This window comes from Salvia hispanica, chromosome 2, assembly GCF_029641045.1.
Source record: "Salvia hispanica isolate PSC_SH4W2 chromosome 2, Shi_PSC_v1, whole genome shotgun sequence".
NCBI classification, from domain to species: Eukaryota; Viridiplantae; Streptophyta; class Magnoliopsida; order Lamiales; family Lamiaceae; genus Salvia; species Salvia hispanica.
In genome coordinates, this window is record NC_142693.1 from 13565304 (window position 1) to 13586235 (window position 20932).

The 20932-nt window shown below is 34.1% G+C and overlaps 2 protein-coding genes across 2 annotated transcripts; both read right to left on the minus strand.

The window, feature by feature from the left end:
• Window positions 1-1618: 1618 nt before the first annotated feature.
• Window positions 1619-4952, minus strand: LOC125187116 (pseudouridine-5'-phosphate glycosidase-like). Its single transcript, XM_089063390.1, has 12 exons — window positions 4835-4952; window positions 3977-4073; window positions 3786-3891; window positions 3597-3707; window positions 2995-3071; window positions 2837-2896; window positions 2716-2752; window positions 2509-2609; window positions 2357-2434; window positions 2228-2273; window positions 2033-2147; window positions 1619-1950 (listed from the first exon to the last, which is right to left on the minus strand). The coding sequence occupies exons 2-12, from the start codon at window positions 4061-4063 to the stop codon at window positions 1806-1808; spliced, it is 963 nt and encodes a 320-aa protein (XP_088919516.1). The 5' UTR covers window positions 4064-4073; window positions 4835-4952; the 3' UTR covers window positions 1619-1805.
• A 1775-nt stretch (window positions 4953-6727) lies between these two features.
• On the minus strand, window positions 6728-9724 carry LOC125196477 (homeobox-leucine zipper protein ROC8-like). The gene is made up of 8 exons (XM_089063817.1): window positions 9609-9724; window positions 9202-9319; window positions 8913-9113; window positions 8256-8753; window positions 7761-8145; window positions 7387-7655; window positions 7168-7257; window positions 6728-7087 (listed from the first exon to the last, which is right to left on the minus strand). The coding sequence occupies exons 1-8, from the start codon at window positions 9722-9724 to the stop codon at window positions 6728-6730; spliced, it is 2037 nt and encodes a 678-aa protein (XP_088919943.1).
• Window positions 9725-20932: the final 11208 nt, after the last annotated feature.

The window sequence follows — 20932 nt, forward strand, 5'->3', positions numbered from 1 at the left end:
TTATAGGCCATACAGAATAAGATTCACACTAGGTTAGTATTATAAATAGGACTTGAAGGATGATCATTTTGTTCATCAATCATCCACCACTTCTCCACTTTAATCTCATACCAACTTTTTTTCTCGAACCGCACTGGAATGCCACAAAGTGATCAGTCTGAAATGGAGGAAGATTTATTCAAAAAGCTGCCGGAAGTGATTACTAGAGATATACTGAGAAGCCTCCCAATCAGAAGCATTATAACTTGTAAATGTGTTTGTAAACCATGGTGCAACATGATACAAGAGGATGACTTTGCAACGTCGTATACTCCGAAATCAGGCCTGTCTTTTGCTACTAACGACAGATGTTGCACAATCTGTGATGGTGAGGGATTCGACCCATTTTACCGGTTCATGATTTATAAACATAGAAAGGGTGATCTCTATCCCGCTGTTATTGATTCAATCAATGGGTTGCTTTTGATTTTGTTGCGAAATGATCGTGCTTATATTCTTTCCGTGTGCAATCCAATTACTTGGAATATGTCGTGCTTCCTCGTGTTCCTGGTCAGCTTACAGAAAGATACAATTACATATTTGGATTTGGGATTAGCAAATTAAGCTGTAAATGTAAGATTTTATGTGGGGATGGATATGGTGGAATTTATATATGCGATCTAGGAGGAGAAATGTCACCCTCATGGAGGATCATTCCAGAAGTAGCACCGGGCAGACATACGAGGTTCATGAATACTACATTTTTTAACGGAAATCTTCATTGGTTGACACTGGATTGCGAGAACAATCACATGATTTGTTGTTTCGATCTTGAAACCGAGCTATTTACCTGTTTTTCTGTTCCTCCTCGTGTTTATCTTGATGAGGAAGACGGACTTTGCGAATATCGGCTATATGTTTGTGATGGTCAGGTATGTTTATATGATATTGTAAATTCTAATTGTATGGTTCGTTGGACGATGAATGTCTATGGAGATGGTAATTCTTGGGTTCAAGGAAGCATGTGGCGCAAAGCTGTACAACTTGAGGATCTCCATTTGGATCTCAAAATCAGGTCAGCGAGCTGTTCATATACTCCGAAAGCACAGGAATTGCAAAGGCTTATGATAATCTTCAACGATCTACCTATTCCAATGTTGTTATATATACACCAAGCTTTTATTCTCTCAAAGCCATGGGGGTTCAAAATGTTCAATTGTTAAAATTTAGATCATATAATGTTTTTGAAGGGTCCACGTTCCAAAGCGCTTGATAGATTATGTTGTTTGATATGAGAAACTATTTTATTCCATAATATGGAATTTAGATCATATAAGGTTTTGTAGTTTCTTTGTTGGTTTTTTTTCAGATTGTAAAAGACGGTCGAACTCTACAGGGTTATAAATGTTTACTGATGTAATGGTACTTTTGTCAAATTAGTTAATAAAGTTTGATGTGTTTTAAAATGATTACTGTGCTTTATGCTTCATGTTATTTGTAGTTTAATTCAATTTGTTTAATTATTATACTTCATGAGCTGCGTTATTTATTTATATCATGCTTAATAATTACTTTAATGTCTCTTTTCTATTCACAAAATTAATGACAGAACAAAAAATGAATGCACATAAACGAGGCATGAGAAAATAGATATGCAACGTTTACTGAATAGACAGTACTAATACTTAAGTTGGTAGTTGGTAGAAAAAGTTTAACAGGTAATCAGGTACCTAAAATAAGAGTCCCGACAGTTGGGTATCAAAATATTTAAAAGGATGTTCATTCTTGTACGGAGAAATAGTAGGATAAAAAATCCAACACTCAAACTAACCTTCATTTTGTTGTTGAGAAAGAGAGACTGCAATTTGAGCGCCTACACTTGCAATAAAATTCATACGGAGAAAATATTTCACATCTTCTGTTTTAACCTTAACAAATTCATTTTTGTCGTCACCAGTCAAGTTCAGGGCCCTGTATCAATCACAATCACTTTGTTGAGCATATAAGAAATTACAAACATCGAAACTATTCATTCACATCAAAGACAACATACCGAGCTTCACTCGTCGCTTTCATCATTGCTGACGGTCCTTGAGCAGATTTCACGCTGTCGGGAATATTGACCGCAATGAAAATTCCAGTCCTCAGCATAATTGCATTGTGTGCGTCTGCAAAGTTTAAGAACATGCATGGTTTGGTTGTTAACACAAGATAATGAAATATACTCCTAATAACAAATTAAACATACCAATCAGTCGAGCACATTCCTCGATTGAGTCCAGACGACAAGGTGCCTGTGTTTTTGGACAAACATCATTAGGCACATGTAATACCTTAGCAACTCACACTTATAGTGTAATGGTAATTGAGGAGCTACCTGACAATTACTCGATTTTGTCTCAAAAGTAGGGAACTCACTGGTCTGAAATGCAGCAGCACAAACTCCTTGAAATTCCTGTATTACACCAAAGCACACATCAGTATATATATGGTATTAAACAAGTGCATGATAAGTAATTAACATCTTACCAAATACTCCAACATCCTAGGAGTATCATCTGCTAAGATTGCACCAGTAGAAACAACAGCAACTGATGTCCTTCCCAACTCCGTCAGATCGGAAGGAATATCTGTAGAAAATACATATGACCGATGTTGTCAACTCAACTAAAGTAAAACCAAGTACTACTAATCCACTATTTCAATGTAATTCTAATCATAACATAAACAACTTACTGCTAATCCCACAATTCACAACAATAGGGATCCCCACCTGCACAATAACCATATATATATACACTTTTCAATCTATATCAATTTTTGGAAGAAGAAAACAAATATTCACAATTTGAAGTACCATGTTAGCCAAAAACATTGTTGCTGAAACACTAGTGCCACCTCTTTCTCTCTTGGCTATCTGAAAAAGATGCCAACAGTTCAACTCATAATCGCATATTAAGAATCTATTTCTACAATTGTTATTTATGTAACAAAAAAACTTAATTAAATACTCACAACGTGTGCAATGTCCCTACATGCGGTCGTTTGAGCATCTACATATGCGAGCCCTTTAAGTTCCTCTTCAGATAAACCTATTAGTAATATGATGCAATGCATTAGTCATTTCCTATTATTTATGTTCTATCTCATTTAAGAAACACAATGACAACGGATTACCAGAAAATAATAGGTTAAAAAAAAAAGAGATTTCATGGAAGGATAGAGAATAATACTTAGATGTCTAAATAACAACCATTTAGCTGATTGATAGAAACTTGGTTCATAAATGAAAGAGTGGATAAACACATTATGCCTGACTACACGTCGCTAGGAAGATGATGATATACTACAATACAGAGATGAAAATATGGTATGTTAACATCTACTATAATTCAAATTACAAAAATCATAAAACTCTGCAATTCCTTAATAAAAACTCTTGACATACCACCACATAGATGAGATGATAATACACTACAATACAGTGATGTAAATATGATATATTAACATCTATAGAATTCAAATTACAAAAATTATAAAATCTGTCAGTTACTTAATAAAAACTTTTTAAATGCATGCAAGCTAAAAGAGAAAAAAAGAAAAAGAAAACAAATTACCTATGCAAGGCACACCATCCAAAATAGCAACAACGGCAGGTACAGCTCCATTCCTTCTAACTATGGCTTCCAACTCTTTAACTGCCAGCAAATTCTGAGGATATGGAAGTCCTACGAACAAGATATGAACAAGGGTGAGGGTGAATGACATCCATTTACGAGAAACAAGTAATTCATCGCCATACGTACCATTAGAAAGCATTGCCGATTCAATAGCAACCACCGGTCTCTTACGTGACAATGCTTCGGAAACCTCCGGAGATATCTTGACTCTGCTTCCAGTGCCAGCTTCATCCTAAATAAACAGTATTCCAAAAGTTAGTATTCCATTTAAAGTAAACGATGATCAACATTTTTGAGAGGTAGGACTAGGAATGTACCTTTGGAATTGGAGTTGAGGGAGTTGAGTTGCGGAATAAGTTGATGATCCTAGCGAGGAATACGTTGATGATTCGAACTATATCCATTTCCTTGCAACTGGACAACAAAAAATAACTTTAGGCCTCAATAGTTTTTTGGGCTAGGTTCACTTCAGCTTATTTAAATGAAGATATGGGCTATTAGCTAAGCCCAAATTTTTTAATTATTACAACATGATCCAATGTCTTTTCCAAAATTCAAGGATAACAAAATTACCCAATCCCAGCTGCATAAATTGTATAAGTCAAGTTTACCGATCTATACTCGTTTGATTCACAGGCCAGTGGAGTGCTGTTTCCTTCAAATTAAGATACAAATTATAATCTATCACTGGTTTTTGATACTACAAAATACTCTAGCTAATTTCTCTCTTTATGTTTGATAGCATAGATTAAAAGGAGATGTAGAATCAAAATGACATTATTATCCTCCAAAGATGTATCAAATGACACCACTGTCCATTATCATTATAGGAACCTGATATAGTATATCTTCTTCACATGTGTCTCTCTAAATAAAAAAATAAAAAAAATAAAGTGAAACTTCTTCTTCCCTATATTTCCTCTCTATTCATATTTTCATATCAACCAAACACAAGGAATAGCAAGGATAAAAGCTACAATCATCCATTTGTTTCAATACAATCAAACGAGGAAGGATATTTAAATTCACATCAAAATTCAATATTTAAGCCAGTGAAGATATGCATAATGTCGATGCAAGATGGAAAAATCTGAGCATAATATGTAAAGAAGAAGACAGACACAAAAAAACAGAACATAGATTTCAAATATGCAGGTAGCTACACATCGACCTACCTCAGAAGTATGCGGGATCTTGATGAAGAAGAAGAGGGGGAGAAGAGAAGAGACGGTGTTCTTTCTCTTTTCTTTCTCAGATGAAGTTTGAAGAAGGAAGAGTTTCCATCAATTCCAGCTATGCATAATACTACTACCCTACGAAAGAAGTAAAATGTCGTTTTACTATTACTCAAATGGGATTTATTTTTATAACTAGAACTACTATGCAAATTAGTATACCCCCCAATTATTGTTTGGAGCAATTTTATTTTGAATGTGAAACTATTTCATTTCAGTATAATAATGAATGCCTAATTCTCGTGAAATACCCTGCATTTTTTTTTATTTTTTAATCAACATTATAAAGGTTTGTTTTGATTGGAATGCATTAAAATGGAGTAATCTTGATTGCTCCATGTATTTTTTACTTCCTAGTCATACTTGATTCTTCCACTTTCTTGAGTACAATTATTAGTTACTCTTTGTTTTGTTTTATTTTATCATGAATCATTTTTTAGTAGTTTTTGTGCCAATTCATAAATCTGCATATATTTTTTGAGTTAAGATTAAGTGACAATAATTATTTTTGTATGATTTAAACTAGCACATTTGAACCATAGGTTTGTGAGGACATATGATCAATGAAGAGACACGAAATGTAAATGTGAAATATAAGTATATTTTCTATGGACATGCATGCACGTCAAACTAAAATAAGACTTAGCATTGTTGAAAAAAAATCCACAATAAAAAATGAAAAAAAAGAGTGGTAAATTTGACAGGTCAATTAAAAATTACTGCGTATTTTTCCAATTTACTGGATGAAATTTTAAAAAGTCCCTAGCAAATTAACAACCATTAAAGAAAATTACAAATTACAAATAAATCATGATAGATGGTCAATCCTGGTTTCTCCCACATTTTTTAAAATCTGAAAATTAAACCAGGAAAAATGAAGATTTTGACAATTATCTCAACCATCTCGTTTTAAACACATGGACGAGTTGTGATTATACACATTAACTCAATTATTTAGGGTGATACTCCCTCCATCACACAATAGGAGTCTTAGTTTGGTTTAGGTATGTATTCTAAGAAATGTAAAGAAAAATGGATTGAATAAGTTAGTGGAATGTGAGTCTTATATATATTAGTTTTATGATAAAACATGAGTGAAATAAGTTGATGGAATGTGAGGCCTACTTATTATTTACAGTCAAAGTGAAATAAGACTTTTACTGTGAGACGGACTGAAATGACAAAATAAGACTCTTATTGTGGGACATGGGGAGTACATATTTATGTTGTGGGTAGCATGTTTGAATCGGCCGGCATATAAGTAACATATTTTAGCTGAAAATGAGATGTTACGATCGTCTACTGCAACATTATTTTTGATATTTTCCGCTTTGGGTCAAACCCGTACAAATTTGTTTTGAGTCACTCCCAAAATCTGACCCTAACCGGGGCTCATCCAAGCCCGACCCAAAGTCATTTGGGTTCTAATATCACTTGTTAGAATCGTCGACTGCAACATTAGTTTTGATATTGTTCATTTTGGATCAAAATCGCACGAATTCAAATGACCTCAAACTAATTAGATTGGACATGAATTATATAAACCTTCCAACTTTCCTCACTTGTAACCCAACATATATAGGGGATGGAATACGGTGAGCTTTTTGTATTAAACATATTAATATTGGTACAATGATTTGAGAAAGTGAAGACAAAAACCAAATTGGAAAGTAGCATTAACTTGAATTAATCTAATGAGATGTGAGAATAATTTAATTGGTCAAAAGTTTTTAGACTATGAAATACATCGAGCTTTTAGAATTAACATTCTAATTTTGGTACATTTGATAAAGTGAAGATAAAAAGCAAATTGGAAAGTAGCGTTAACTTGAATTAATCTAAGTCAGGACAATGCAGAGCCTGTTTAATCTTCTGAACAGTGGAGCTTATAAGGCTATGAAGAGTGGCGACAGACTCCATGTTGAGCTGCTTCGAAACCGAGTCACTACACACTAGCATCTGAAAAGCAACGGTGAGCAGTGAACCGCAGCTTCTTTTCGAGCCCTCGACCCCCCTGCGGCCATCCCCAGAGATCACGTATCCTGAGGGCAGGATCGGTATTGTCATTATGTCTTCGCCGTCCACCACAGAGCTCACTGCCGTGAGCTCCACCGGGGCGTATATTATGCTTCCTCCTAACGAGTCAATGCTGCTTTCTTGTAGCATCAACATGTTCTCTTTTGGCACAAATGGCTGCACAACAACTATATTATTATTAATTTCTATAGCTAGGCTTTACCAACTTATCAAAATGTTATATTAAATGAAATAACCTGGATAATAGAGACGCAGTTTCCAGAGTTTTCGCCTGTTGATATGCGAGCAATTGAATTGACAGGATTCCCACTCGACAAAATATCCCACTGCGCGCATTGTCCAAACCATCACACATTAGAGAATTAGAAAACGTGCAAGCAATATAAGAGTGCAACAATATTTCATTAGTATGAGACAATATCATACTGATGTGATGTGAGTTCGGGTGTGCATACCTGAGCCCTTTTGTCCTCATCGGTGAAGAATTTAAAGAGATGGGCGAGGCGAAATGGAAGCCAGAGAGAGGTAGCTGCACTGACAATCAAGCCTTGAGGCTGTCCTAATCCGTCGCTCTTCCTGAGCGAAACACGAACTCCGCTATTGTACAGTTCCGACAGATGTGGGAAATCGAGTCTATCCGACATGTTCAACACCTCGCAGAAATTCCTCACCATTCTCTGCGACAGCTTCATCACATTCCTCCGACCTTCCGCCGACTCAATAACTGCAACAACTCACTTATTACTAATTTTTTTTATATTGATAAATGAACAGAAATTTAAATGTCGCGTCATTTATTACTCATATACACTATTTTATACAGACATACCTCCTTCGAGTTGGTGTGTGGGCCCAGTGGTCGGCCCCAGTGCGAGCATAGCTCTCTCGCACATCCTCTGCAGCGTAACGATCCATCTCTTGGCTCCATACGCATGGCAGCCGCATACCAAGTCTCTGTAGAGACGGTGCGTTAGCGATTTGTCGTCCACTTGTACGTGCTCCACCCATGCCACCTCTGTTTTTCCGTTGCCCTTGTCCTTGATGATGCATCCCGATGGAAGCTTCCAGCACCGAGAAGGGGAGGAATCTCTAAAGACGTCGTACGATACATCCACGATGGCCCAAGTGTTCGTGTTCATCTGTCTGCAGTGTCGGATGAAGAAGAACTCCCGTGGCGCCACTAAAGGCGACAAAATGTGCGTTTTCTCATACATCTATAGTATAGTAGTATGTCATTAAGATTTTAATGCAAAGTGCAAGGTTGCAAACCATATCCCACGTCGGAAAATAAGTAGAAGTTGGAAGCAATATATAAGCAACTTACCAAATGTAGAGAACCGTTGAAGGAGGTTCCGGCGTCAAGAACTTGGATGGTTCTTGCCTTTGTTACAATGCTCGGAAACATGTCTTTCCACTTCACCGGATCGAGAAAAGCTTCAAGCAGAGTAGTCGCCGGCATGGCCACCTCGCCGGATTCCTTGGACGACTCTATCCTGGCCGCGGCGGATTTGAAGTGGTTTGGCTTTGGGAAAAGTTTATCGTAGCTATCGCGATGCAACGTGGATCTCCCATCGTTAGGAGAGCTAATCCACAGGGGATCTCCCACGCGTAGAAGCTCAATCAGCTCGTCCATGGCGGCCAAGGCCGCCTCCAAGATCATAGCTCTATCCGTCTCTTGCATCCCACTCATGCAAAAATCCGACGTTGGATTCTCCCAATTCCGGTCGCCATCAAGGGTCGTGCTCGTAAAACTGTCCATTCCATGGTTGTTAGCAGCTGGCTTTCCCGTGCCATTAGTGACGAAGCTCATTGTTCTTTCATGCTGAACAATTTTAAGCGTTAGAGGGGTCGTTTGGCAGAAAAGATAGATAAAACAGAACATGATAAAAACAGATGTTTTAGGTCATTTTAGATCAGATAACTCCAAAATTTATAAGATAGATATAGAGAGAGGAAAGCTTACTTGGTAAGCATGAGAGGCCTGTTGTCTCAATCTCATGTTTTCGTTTTTAAGTTTGAGCAAGCCGTTTTGTTTGTCGTTGTCGTTATTGTTGTGAAGGAGGGGGTCGCGACACGAAGGGCAGATTATGTTTTTCAGAGCCTCTCTCATCGCCATGTTCTCGCATCGTATTCTCTCGTTTTCGGCTCGTAGGGTGTTGTTGTCTGTTCTTTCGTTTTGAGCCTGAAGCAGGGGCGGACGAAGAAAAAAATGATTGATAAACTTTTTAAATTTGAGATGATGATTTTTTGGTAGAGAAATGAGAAATCACCTTTTTTTGACTTCTCTTGTTTTGGAACCAGAACTTGATCTGCTTAGAGTCAAGGCCCAATTCCCTGCTTAATTGTAGTCTTTGATTCTCATCAGGATGTGGATGTTCCTTGAAAAAACTAATCAAAATAAATAAATTTTAATTAGTGTTAATCATAATAATACAAACTAACGAATAATTAACAAGGCATTGCAGAATATGCTGGAAAAGGTTCTCAAAATAAAGATGTTTTTTACCTAGAGTAACATGTTAATTTAGGTAAATTTAAGATAAAAATCAATATAAAGTAAAAATCTAAAGGGGCATAAGCTTGCACTATGAGATTGCATCGATGGACTATGAGTGATGTTTATTGACACTATTAGAAGAATTGAACATGCTGAGTTGAAATAAAAGTGAATTATTACGATTCGAGCTGCTGCACTTGCTCTGTCGAGTGGCGATGGTATTGCCTCTTCCCCTTCCGAGTATCACTGCTTCCTTCATCGCCCGATCCACTTCCCGTGCCATTTGATGCTTCCATTTCTCGTCGCAGCTGCCATTGGACACAGTAAAATAAGAAAAAAAGGAAGTAGAAAAAAAGAAGTTTTTACTACATGTAATTTTTAGTTGTTAGTAATATAAACTGAAAAATAGAACTCACCAAAATCAGAATTTCTCAAGTGAAAATAAATTGTCTTTTGTTGTGTAAGTATTAGTTGTGTGAGACAGTCTATATATATTAGTTTAGATTATGACGAAAGAATCACTTACCATCATTAGGAGTCCATCACTAGATTTATGTGCTCAAACTTTAGAATGAGGCAATTAATTATCATATTCGAATCTGTTGTCTTAAATATAAGTATTTGCAGTGGTGTACGCCAATAATTATTTTAATTTTTATGTTACTAGAAGTAAATTAATATAGTAAAATAATTAAATTAATAATGATGTCGTACTATTTTAAGTTACAGATTGGTAAATGAAACAAAAATTTAGCAAAATAAATAAATGAAACAATAATTTAGCAAAATAAATAAATGAAACAATAATTTAGCAAAATAAATAAATGAAACAAGATAGTATTAAATACGCAATACAGTATTAGCTAGTAATGTGTATTAGGGCAAAGTAAGAAAATTATTTCGCATTTAGTTATTCCCCTATTTAGTAATAGGAACATGGATTCTATCGGTTAATATGATGTAAACTTTGGATATTTCCATTTATTGTCATAATCTGTAATTTATTCACGAAGATCCTTCAGCAACAGTCGTCTGGATTCTGATGACATTAATAGTGAATCAAAATCTTTTTTCCATATAATTTTTTATGTTAAAAAAATTATGTTATTGATATTACGATGATATTTTTAGCCCTAAGTGGCCAACCAATATGAATATCATTTGTATAGATTGCATTGCACGTGAAAGAATATAGCATGAACAAACCTAGCAAGGAAATAATGTGTCTGGCAAAAAGGATTTCATGTGCAAATTTTATATTAGCAACTAGTACTCAAACATTTGAATTGTCAAAATTTATTTTTCGTACTTGAAAGTACTACAATTCAGATATTAATTGGTTAAAAATGATAATATGAAATTGATATTGGTAGTCCTTTTTACATTTGAATGTACACTCAATTTCTTATATTTCAAAGGCAAATTGCAAAGGATCAGTGTCTTCTATATAATTAATTATTATAAATTGCAAAAGGTACATTCAGATCTTCTATATATTTAATAAGAACAGGGATTTAAAGTGTTTGATCAAATAAACAGTCTTCGTATCAAATAAACACTCTACATTTGAAGAGTATGATCTTGTAGGATTATGAAGAATAATTTTTTTGGCAATAAAAGCGTCACAAGCCCAGAAGCAAAAATAACTAATGAATATTAGCAATTCTAAATCTATCATGCAATAATAAAATATTAATATTTGAAGATGAATTCTCTTAATAAACTCCTCTCCGAAAGCTATATGCATAATGTGACAAAAAGTCAACAACAAAATTTCCTTCTCAGTGCAAGTGTTTATCGACCAAGAAATCAAATTCCTAAAATAAGTTTAGCTCCATCTGCACGACAGAACGACAATTAATGCTAACCTCAAATCTTCACATAATCATGTCGACTTTAACAAAGCTATCACTTTCCACAACTAATTTCCGGACACCCAAATTCTTCACCAACTCAACTGGATACCATAAAATATGAACCATATCTCATGCGGTCAAAATAGAACAAACCACAACATTATAACCACAAAACTAGAAATTGAATCGCCTGACTCGTCTTGGATAAGGCCTTCCCCAAGGCATGTCCTGATCCCGCTTGCAAAGATACATATGTATTTAATTTACGAGTATCAATTAAAGGAGGCTGCCAACAAATTGAAGTCGACGTTGACCACTCCCGGCGTCATGCCATCCATTAGTCTTTATTACCAATATTTTTTTAAAAAAATATGAAAGGATAAGCTATTTGTGAAACTATCACTCACGGTTTTATATCTGGGCTGAAAAATGTGCCGGTTTGGACCGAACCATCTGATTCGATCCTCTTTTAAAAACATTAATTGCTATTGTCATAAAATTACGAAATCCTCATTATATTGTCATAAAGTGAACACTATTCGATTTGCCGAAAGAGATCACATAATATATTTTATGCTACATTTCCTAATACACCACTATAAAGTGGACATGTTGATCTCTATTTTTGTAAAGTAAAGCTATTTCAATATCATACATCTCCTACACTTTTTTTCTCCTTTTTCACTCTCATTATACCTTTACTATTTTTAATCTAAATAATTACGTTATTTTTTTCAAAAAAAAATTTAATTGTATCATATTTTATTTTATTCCAAAAATTTATATAAAAGAATCAAACTTTACCATTCCAAAACATATAAGAGGATTAAAATTTTTATATATTTTTATTGAAACAAATTGATTTAAAATCGCCAAAAGATGTCGATATATAAAATATAAATATAACTAAAATAACGACAATGCAAGATTTATTCGATAAGTTAAACTTTGCAATAGATATTTTTATTACAAACTTCATAATGCATAACTTATTCAAAAATTGAAATTTTGAAATTGTTTTTTTCTATAGAAATCATATAGTAAAATTTATGGAGTACCATTTTGTACTCCACCTGTCCTAAAAAAGTAGACTAGTTTTACCATTTTTGGTCATCCCTCAAAATTAGACAAAGTCTAAATATAAAAAGTTATTAACCAATTACACACCACTAATAATATGGACCTCACAATCCACTACCTTTTTTCTCACTCTTTCTTACTTTTTTCAATCTCTCTTACTTTATAAACTGCACATTAACCCATGTCATATACTCCTTCCGTCCGCAAATAGGAATCTCGTTTTTCCATTGTAATCCGTCCACGAATAGGAATCTCGGTTCACTTTTACCATAAATGGTAATAGAGTCTCACATTCCACAAACTCATTACACTCACATTTCATTTAAAACTAATATATACAAGTGGGACGCATATTCCACTAACTTTTTTCCATCTATATTTCTTAGCACTTCTTAAACCCACGCCACCAAGGAATGAGATTCCTAATGGCGGACCCAGAGAGTATAAGTTTTCCTATTATTTAAGGAGGGGGGAGTAAGAAAATATGAGCTATTTGAATTATTAATTTTGGTTAAATTCTAGTTAATCATATTTGTATATAAATTGTCATAAATATTAAAAACTAAATTATTTCAATAAAATATACAAGAAATAAATGAAAGTTGATCCTTTTATATAATTTGGAAAATATTAAATTCTGACCCTTTATTATAAATATTTTGAGATGATTAAAATTTGGATCAGATTATTTTTTGAATCCTCCTAAAAATTAACACAATTATTTAGATTACAAGAGTGTGCAAGAGACAAATTATATTGGAATAAGTAAAATTTAATCCTTTCATAGTAAATTTTTGGGATAAATAAAAAATTGACAAAATTAAATATTTTATTTAAAAAAAATTTGACATAATTATTTGGATTAAAAATTGTAGAGAGAAAAAAGGAAGAAAATTACAGAGAAAAAAAAAGTGTAGGAGAAATATGATATTGGAAATAGTTTTACTTTGCATAAATAGAAAATCCACATGTCCTTTATAGAGTGGCGTAATAAAAAATGTACTAGCATATAATTAATGTATTAGGTCTAGGTGATCCATTCTGAGTATATGTAAAGAATAGACATAATAATGTGAGTTATATATAAAGAAATAATGTTCCACCCAAAAAATAAACCTTGCGTTCAGAGGTAAAATCAGATCATTGCAATGTGGATTAGTATTTAAATGAAGACGCCTCAATTCTATAATCTATATCATCCACTCACTAAAATATCAACTTGGGACAACCCTATCAACTATCGAATGAAGGGGATATTCAAGTATTCTTTTCCTTTTTTCATTTTTTTTGGTTTAGCTTATACATTGGTTCATGGTTAATAGATTATCAGAAAATTAAGGTGAAACCTGTCCAAACTCTTACAAAGCAAGTTGAAGAGCATATATTACTTTACTCAAAAAATAGTGTTTCAGAGTGTAATTCTCTCTTAGCTTAAAAAAATAAAAATTAGAATATAAATCCTTTTTAGATTTTTTCCGGGATATTTGATGGAGTACTTAATAAAATATCCATCCATAATCAATATTCTTGACAGTCGACATTGTTTTAATGCAAAAATTAAAAAATATAGAAAAAATAGAGAAAAAAGTGATTGTAAAATTAATAGGGTAAATGAGATTAGTCTTATTAAAGGAGTAATTTATCAAAACTAGAACGTAATTAATTTTTATAGACGATGTACTAACTAATTAGTAATTGTAAAATGGAATTAATGGAGGATAGTATTCTTTTAGAAAATAAAATATCAAGTGCGCTGTTTCAAGGTCCACCTGTCTCAACCATCATTTAAGCTAGTGATATGGTTGTAGTTAAAAGGGCCTTTCAAAAGACAAAACAGCATGCAAATATATTATGGCTGAAAGTGAAATAACTTTGCACCTTTGTTATCATAATAGTAATTTTTTTAGTAATAAATCACACGAGATGATTCAAATAATAAATTCTTAATTTATTATTTGTTATCATAATAGTAATTTTTTAGTAATAAATCACACGAGATGATTCAAATTCTTAATTTATTAATATTAAATATTTATTATTTGTTATACAGGAGCCGCGGCCGGGCCACGGGAGAGCCGCGAGCCGCGGCTCCCTATAGTGAGAGGGGTGGGCAGCCGCGGCGGGGGGGGGGGGGGGGGGGGTGGACGTGGGCGCGCCACGTTCGTGGCCTGGCCGCGAGCCGCGGCCCTCCTATAGTGCCGGCCACGAGCCGCGGCTCCCCTTTTCCGAATTTTTTTTTTTTTTTTTTTTTAATTTCTTCTACAAATATACCCATTTTTCCCCAATTTTTTACATCATTCCAATCTCCACTCTTTTCATTTTATCACCAATTATACTTTTGAAAAATGAGTTCCGGCGATGAGTTCCAACAATTGGTGGATAAGGAGTTCGATGAACTCGTTCAAGAGGTGCAACGGGAAGCAGAAGAGGAGGAGGCGGCGGCGTTCGTTCGCCCGTTCTATCATCGGCGGACCATCCGGCGTGACCATGTCGGGGCACACCATCGGTTGGTAGAAGACTACTTTGGCGATAACCCCCGTTACCCAGCAGAGATTTTCTGTCGCCGCTTCAGAATGTCGCAACGGCTATTCATCCATATAGCGAATACATTGGCGCAGCGGTACAGGTGCTTCACATTGCGCAATGATGCTACCGGCCGACCCGGGTTGTCGACATATCAGAAGTGTACCGCTGCAATTAGGCAGCTTGCCTATGCTGGACCCGCTGATATGTTCGACGAATACCTACAGTTGGGTGAAACAACTGCTCTGACGGCGCTGAGGCAGTTTTGTAATTGTATCTACGGAAGCCAAATGCCGATGAGTGCCAGAGATTGATAGATATGCACGGGCGAGTGCATAATTTTCCGGGGATGATGGGCAGCATCGATTGCATGCACTGGGAGTGGAGGAACTGCCCGGTGGCTTGGAAGGGGCAGTTCACATCTGGATTCAAAGGAAGACATCCAACAATGATACTGGAAGCTGTTGCTGACTACCGACTGCGAATCTGGCATGCCTATTTTGGTGTCGCAGGGTCGAACAACGACATCAACGTACTAGATTCGTCCCATCTCTTCAATGATGAGTGTCGGGGTGAGGGTCCGACGGTCAGATTCATGGCCAACGGGACGCAGTACAACAGGGCATACTACTTAGCCGATGGGATATACCCTCGTTGGCCCGTGTTTGTCAAGAAGATCCGGCAGCCGGTTGGGCCGAAACAATCCTATTTTGCGGCCAAACAAGAGAGTGCTAGGAAGGACGTTGAGCGTGCTTTTGGTGTCCTCCAATCGCGATGGGGCATTCTTCGGTGCCCGGTTCGACAATGGCACGAAAATGATGTCGCCTCCATCATGTATGCATGTATCATATTGCACAATATGATAATAGAGGACGAAGGATATTCTGCAGAGAACTGGGCACCGGAAGAGGGTGCAAGTACGAGTCACGGTGTTGCAACCGCCCTACTGCAGATGGGTGCACCGCGTAGTGATGCATACTTGATCCAACGGTTCGCCGATATGCGGAGGGAAACATCACATACGACACTGCAGGCTGATATGGTAGAAGAGGTTTGGAATCGTAGGGGAGGAGGGCGTAGAGCGTGATATGCGTTGGGAAAGTAGTTTATTAGAAGTCGAGAATTTTCGTTGTATTATTTTACCCCTTTGTATAATACAACGAAGATTTTGTTTTAATTTTAGTTTGTATGCATTTTTTCAATTATTATTGTAGTAGAATTAAAAAATAAACAAAATGGAAAAAAATTAAATTTTTGGTGGCTTGGCCATGTCCACTATAGTGGGAAACATGGGCATTGGTGGCCCGGCCACGATTTTGTGGCCTGGCCACACTTTGTGGCTTGCCCGGCCATGTATAGTGGACACCCTTAGAGCATGTGCTGTGCGGGCTCATATGCAGAGGCCTAGAGCCACCCACAAAATGCCCGTCAGTGGAAGCAAAGGGGGTGACGGCTCGAGTCTTGCCAGTGGCACATGGGCCGAGTTCGCCCTTCCATGCACCGTGCCATGATTTTGCAGCATGCGCCCGAAGTGCAAATGTGCCAAAAAAATCAACATTTTTTAACTTGAAAATTGAATAGTGATTTTAGTTTTTTGAAAAATAGTCACCAACAGATAATTCGCAAGATGAATCCCCAATGAACAAGAAACAGAGGGAGAACTAGACCTTATCAAATCGGGTACCCGATTCGAAAATTTCGGGCCCGATCCTGAATTTCCCAAAATCTAATACCCGATCCAAAAATGATTTTGGGTATCCGGATACCCGACTCGGGTATCCAGTCCCGAAAATTCAGGTATCCAGTCCCGATTGTAGATTTTTATTTTATTTATTTTTTAAGAAAATTAACTACAAACTTTTTGTAAAACAAACTTGTAGTTTGAATTTGATACAAACTTGAAGTAGTTCGAGTTTAAAATAAATAAATTACTACAAATTTTTAGAAATAAAAAATTCATAAGTCATAACATCCATCATCACAATTCATACAGTAGCCTTAAATGTGACTTAAATGTGAAGGATTTTGGGAGTACATTTGATTTTTTAAATAATAAAAATACATAATTTATTAAATTTGTAAACAAAAAATTATAAAAATTCTGGTAATTTGGGTATACCTGATCGGGTATCGGATAACCCGATATCCGACAATCCAAAAATCTTATTCCCGAACCTGATTCCGAAACCCGAAAAATCGGGTACAGATATCCGATTACCCGATATTTTGGGTTTGGATATCGGATATCCAATTTCCGATATCCATTTTGACAGCCCTAGGAGAACCATCAGTATCTTCTTATAAGTTTGGTGAAACAATTGGATTCATTAGATTAGTTTTTCCATATTTTTAATTATGCTATTCAAGGATTTAAATTATGTATTTTAAGATTTAAACTATGCAACTTTTGTTTTTAATTATTATAATTTATAGAAATTTTAATCATACAAATTTTTTTAATGAATTTGTATGTTAATTATGTAATTACAATTTATATGAAATAAATAATTTAAAAAATTAAATTTTTTAGAAAAAAAACTCAGAGTTTGGTCTTTGTTATGAGTGCTCGACCAAGTGGATTAATAATGTGCAATAACGTCAAACCTAACGTTGTCGAATACGTCATTTTTCCGGCTCCCACGGAATTAAATTTCGTCGACTAAGTTGACTTGTATTAATGTGTTTTATTTATTGAAAAATTTGTTATGGATTTATGTCTCCATCAAAATGATAGGACATCATCTAAAAGATATTTATATTTAAACAGATACATTCATACAATTAGGCATTAGCCAATGAAAGATTTTTGTACCCTTCATGCTGCTGGTCACGTACAAGATTGTAATTTACTTTCCCTGTCCCATTAGAAATGTAGTTTTTTTTTTTGAATTGTTCCATTCAAAATAAAACGTTTTCTAAAATGCAAGCATCACTCTTTCTACTTTTCTCTCTCTTCATTAATTCACAAAACAACACTGCATAAAATCTCGTGCCAGAAATCAAATATTTCATATTTATTGGGATGGAGGAAGTATTTTTCCAGTCGATTGTGTAAATGCAATTTAAAATTCCTAAATTAAACAAAATAATAGGCTAGTGTTGTTTCTTTTAATGTTATGTATTTTGATATTTCCTCTTTCACCTAAAAATCTATTGAAAATTTTAATTTATGGATCACATAAAAAGTTCCTCCCATGATTTAGACACAATTAAACCATGTAGTAAAATTAATAGTTCAGCCGAATTTACCTTGACATGTCTGATTTTAACCGACCAATTTTCTTTTTCTATCCTTCTTTTATTTTCACATTTTCTTTCATTTAAAAAGTTTTCTTTTTTTACAGGTGACAGGGGAAATAAAGCGAATCACAACTATTTTTATAATTTGTTTATTTCTAATTAACTCTAAAAAATAATGTTGTAAAGGCGCCCACCAAAGAAGACTAATTCACCGTGGAATATTAATATTACTGCCAATTTTTGAGTTGTATGCTCACAATGTATTTATTTTAATAATTTATTAAATTTTGAGTAGAATAACAATATGACGACAAATATTTGAGTTTGATTAAAAAATGAAAAGTGCATTCGTGTTAAAAGCATGCTGGCGATCTATTTATCATTCCATCCCAAAAGAATGAATATTCTATAGTTTTTTTAATAGATGCATTTTAATCGTGCACGACATTGAATTATTTAATTAAGTAATTGACATGAACTAAGATGAAAAGTATGGAGTAGTTCATAATTCATAATATCAGAATCAGACGTTTTTTTCTTTTTCCAATTTTCTGAAAATAATAGAATGCAATTCGGGGTTCAACGAAGTATCTATGTAGATAACAAAATTCTGTATGCATATAATATTATAGCTAACTAAAACAGTAAGAAAAGATAAATGTACATTAATTGTATATGTGTACATAATATTCTTAAATTTTTAAATTTAAGTGAATTTAATTAAAAGTTAGTGTTGTTATTTATCGTATTATATGCAGTAATAAGAAAGAATTGATATAGAAATTTTATGTCGAATTGTAACATGATTTCGAGCTTGATTTGAATTAATTATACAATATTTACAAAGAAAATATTTTTTTTAAAGTAAAAAATTAAAAAAAAAATCGAAATGTTGCAAAATGAATAGTATGAAATTTATTTAAATCAATTAATGTTTTATAAAATGATTTTCAATGTAATATGTTAAAAAAAAGTTCGATTATGTACGTATTAATTATGTTCATTTATCACTATATTATTTGCAACTTGCAATTGATATATGAGACGTGCACAATGTAAATTTTGATATTGTGCAATAATTAATTTGCTGCGAACAACAAATTAGAGGTAAATCAGTTTGAAAAGAATAGTTGTTGTAACAAACTCTATGTTATAAATTATTGGTAATTAGATTCAAATCTGAGTGATGTGTTTTCAAATTACCACTTGTTTATTAGTAGTAACTACTATGAGTACGTACTACAATTTTGGATTTTTTTACAATCCAAACATTTGAATAGCCGTGTTTCAAGCCTTTGATTATACTACATAACTGGAAGACTTGGTTATATGGGTTGAAGTTGACAAACATTATCCTATATATTAATGTCCACTTCTTATTTATGATGACTAGTTGTAGAAAATTTACACTCAATACGCACGAATATCAATCCATAGCTCAAAATATAGTATACAATCGTTCCATGTTAATGATAGAGGTGTTTAATTTTCAGCACTTTTTTTTAAAAAATAATAATAAATAATTAAAGTGAAAAAAATTTAAAAAGAGAATAATATAAAGAAGGAGCGTAGAAAATGAAACGCATCTATTAAGGTGGATAGGTGGAACGGATGAAGTATTATTATATTTCTTGATCGATCTAAAGTCCTCTTTTTTTTATATTTAAGTTAAGAACTCCAATAATGAAATTTCGGACAATTTTCAATTGTTTCACACGCATATTTACAAAACTCAAGTAACTAAAATATTAGCAATCCTGTATCTGACTAGTAGAAGTATAATAAACGGGAGACGCGGCTTTGCGAATACATAACATGGCAAAGTTCAATTCATATTCCTTTCCAGTTTCCATACACATTAATTGGTCCACACGCATTTTTAAATAGCCAAGTAGCCAAAATATCAATATTTCTATTAATGTCACAATTTTTTATTTGTCGCATTTCCGTTCTTAAAAATTGTAAATTATCATTAACACCTCCGAGCATCTTTTGTGATTATTATTATTATTATTATTATTGCTGCTTTTTTATTATTATTATTATATTATTATTATTATTATTATTATTTCAAATTGTCTTTTTTTTTTCTTTCTTCATTAATGTATTTAATATTTTTTTTATTTAACACACTAAACAATATTACTATCTTAAATCTTGTGTTACAAGTTTGACAACTTTAAGATAGAGACCAAATTTAGTGTACGTGAATTGACTAAGCGGTAGAGAGGTAATGCCCGAGACCTTTGATCTCGGGTTTGAATCTTCCATTGCGCAGTCTTCAAACTTGTACTCTTTTCCATCGCAAGGTAGTTGAGTCATATTCTTTTTTTGGTAAAAACTTTATTCACTTGCTTATTTTACTCTTCCTCATCTCTCTTATTTTATTTCATCTCTTATTTTTTCTTCTCTCCACTTTAACCTTTAAAATATCAATTTCTTAAAATCACGTGCCCAAAAAAGATGCTCCAACTATCTTAGAATGGATGGATTATTCATTTACCCATAAAAAAGAGAGTGCCAATTTTAACGATAAATTAATTTATTAATATTGATGGACTATTTATACGAGACGAGCCAGTCTATTTCTATTTCAAGTATTTTTGAAGTTCGAAAGTCAATTCCAAGTTTAATTTCCATCAGGAAAATGTTAGTGGAACCAGCCTTTTTCAATAATCACGCATAATTTTTTTGTTTAGCAATTAATCAATTAATTTGAAAAGTATATTCCAGCAATACACAATAATTGCTAAAAATAAAATATCAGTGAAGCAAAAGAGCCCACTCACTCTCCAATTCCTATAT